General features: G+C 41.8%; 1 protein-coding gene across 2 annotated transcripts in view; it reads right to left on the bottom strand.

The window, feature by feature from the left end:
- LOC121689817 (coiled-coil domain-containing protein 149-like) overlaps positions 1-1,140 on the bottom strand; it is a 28,361-nt gene extending 27,221 nt beyond the window's left edge. For both annotated transcript variants that reach the window (XR_006024883.1, XM_042070038.1), the window contains exon 1: positions 955-1,140. Coding sequence is in view for 1 of the 2 variants with exons in the window: in XM_042070038.1 (XP_041925972.1) it covers positions 955-1,029 (75 nt within the window). In the remaining variant the exon portion in view is untranslated. The remainder of the gene's footprint in view (positions 1-954) is intronic.
- Between the last annotated feature and the right edge of the window lie 1,252 nt (positions 1,141-2,392).

Genomic DNA, 2,392 nt, shown 5'->3' on the forward strand with positions numbered 1-2,392 from the left:
TGACTTGCATTGACCATGTTTACAATTTTATATAATATAATTGATTTGCATTGAGCATGTTTACAATCTTATAGAATATAACTGATTTGCATTGAGCAAGTTTACAGTACAATCTTCACTTAAAACAAGCAAATGCATCATTAGGCCAACTGGCAATAGTTTGAACAAAAAAACTGTTCTGGGTTACACCTCATTACAATAAGGGACTAGGCAAATGTTACATATCCTACACACAGCCAAATACACAGACACACGGAAAAGTAAACACTCAGCATCTCTGTCCCAGATAAGGGAGTTATTCCGCTCGCACTCTACCATGGGTAAATCAATGTCTGAAAGCACACATGCGCGCTCGCATTCTGCTCTGGGTAAACTGTTGTTTAAAAGGACACGCACACCACACGGCCGCGCACTTTTACGCACCGTCACCGACCAGGTGCATCACTACAGGTGATATCACCTACACTACAGCACAAAGAAAGATATTAACGACATTTGCATTTATTCAGCAGGTAGACGCGTTTCTCCCAAACAACTACAGGGCTAAACTAAAAGTAGACAAATACGGTATAAAAGTGTGAAAATAGTGTTATAATAACCCGTTTCAGTGTGAATTTATAAATAACCCATCATGTTTTGCGGCAGAACAACGCTTAAACCTAGCCAGGAACTCCAGTGTCAGCTAGAGAAGTCTACCTGGCCACGTAGACTATTTAATCAGTCTAATGTCAACATAGGCTACACCGGGTAAGTAGAGCCTTGATGACTTAAGAAGATAGATAGTTCTTAGCCGTTCTTTAGAATTACCCTACTGTAATAACAGGCTAATCTAAAGCGGTGTTACCATAGAAGGTGGAATAACCGTCTAGCAAGGTTTCCCTTCCACACCATATGGCAGGAGAAAGCATCCCCGGTGACCGCGAACCTCTCTGGCTCCTTCCCGCCCGCACTTACCTCACTCACGAGACCCTGCCAGTCACTCTCGCGCCGGCTGGAGTGATTCATGGTTTTCACGAGGCCTCTCTCCATGACCCCGAACTCTTTGCCGTCTCTATTTTAACGGATGAAACAGACACGCAAACTAACTCGCGTTAGTCCCGAAGAAAACTCACACGTCCATACCAAAGATCCTTGATTACTAGCTCCTCCCTCCCCCGCGCAGTTCACTCTCCGTCACCTGTTGGGAGCGGGTAGTCGAGGGAGGAGACGCGTGAAGACGCAGAACAATGGCTTGCATGTTAGTCTAGTTCTGTTATCATATATTAAGCCTTTCTTTTAATTTATTATGGTAACATAATTAGTTTTCAGTACAGAAACGAAATGTAGTCTGTTACTCGAATAAAATGTTTCCATCAAGACAGTAGCATTCCTTTTAAACAGTAGATGGCGACAGAGAAACGTTAGACCAATGGTCCCCAAACTTTTCCTTCAGAGGGCCAGAGACTCCGAGTATGTCAGTAACCGTAAATAGCTTAGTGCTGTGTACAACAGCAGTCTACCTTAGTTGAATATTAATCCATTACATTAACATTTACAATTAAATACCATTGTAAGCTGTGTTTATTTTATATTGCCATCATGCCATATTGATATAAAATGTAGATCAACATGGAAATAGCTGAAATTAAATAATACTAATACAAATACTTTAGCATTCCCAAAAGTATATTTTATTAATATTTTATGTCTTTGCATACACAGCTCAAGTTGTGAACAATAAAAATATCGTACAAATAATTTAAAGTTCTCAAACTGTGAGAGTTTTATGAGGTTCTTGAATTTCCCCTGGGGATCAATAAAGTATCTATCTATCTATCTGGGGAGGAAGCACATGGAAGAAGGATGCGGGGCGAATTGACAGGCTGGTAAGGAAAGCTGGCTCTGTAGTGGGAGCTGAACTGGAGTGCATCACTTCACTATCTGACAAAAGGACCCTGAACAAACTGATCAACATCTTGGACAATGAGTGTCACCCACTCCACAGCACTATTGTTAAGCAGAAGAGCCTGATCAGCTGGAGACTTCGCTCACTGCCTTGCACAACAGACAGACTGAGAAAGTCATTTGTCCCCAGGGCCATTGAACTGTTCAATGCTTCACTTAAGGGAAGAGGAGAGATAGACTTCTCTGCATAGTCTGTCTGCCTCTTCACCCCCTCCATGTTTGGATAGTCTGTCCACTAGCCACTTTTACCACTGTCTTTCTGCCTCACTGTTTGCGTGCTATATTAGCACATTAGCACATATGCATAACCCCTCCCTCCATGCCACAGCCGAACTGTGGCCGCACTTATACCTTTTCTTAAAATAGTTAAATATATAGATATATAGACTTTATTCTGCATTGTTGCACTGTTGGACTTACTCATTTGCACTATCACCATTGCACTATC

This window comes from Alosa sapidissima, chromosome 18 (genome assembly GCF_018492685.1).
Source record: "Alosa sapidissima isolate fAloSap1 chromosome 18, fAloSap1.pri, whole genome shotgun sequence".
Lineage (NCBI taxonomy): Eukaryota > Metazoa > Chordata > Actinopteri > Clupeiformes > Clupeidae > Alosa > Alosa sapidissima.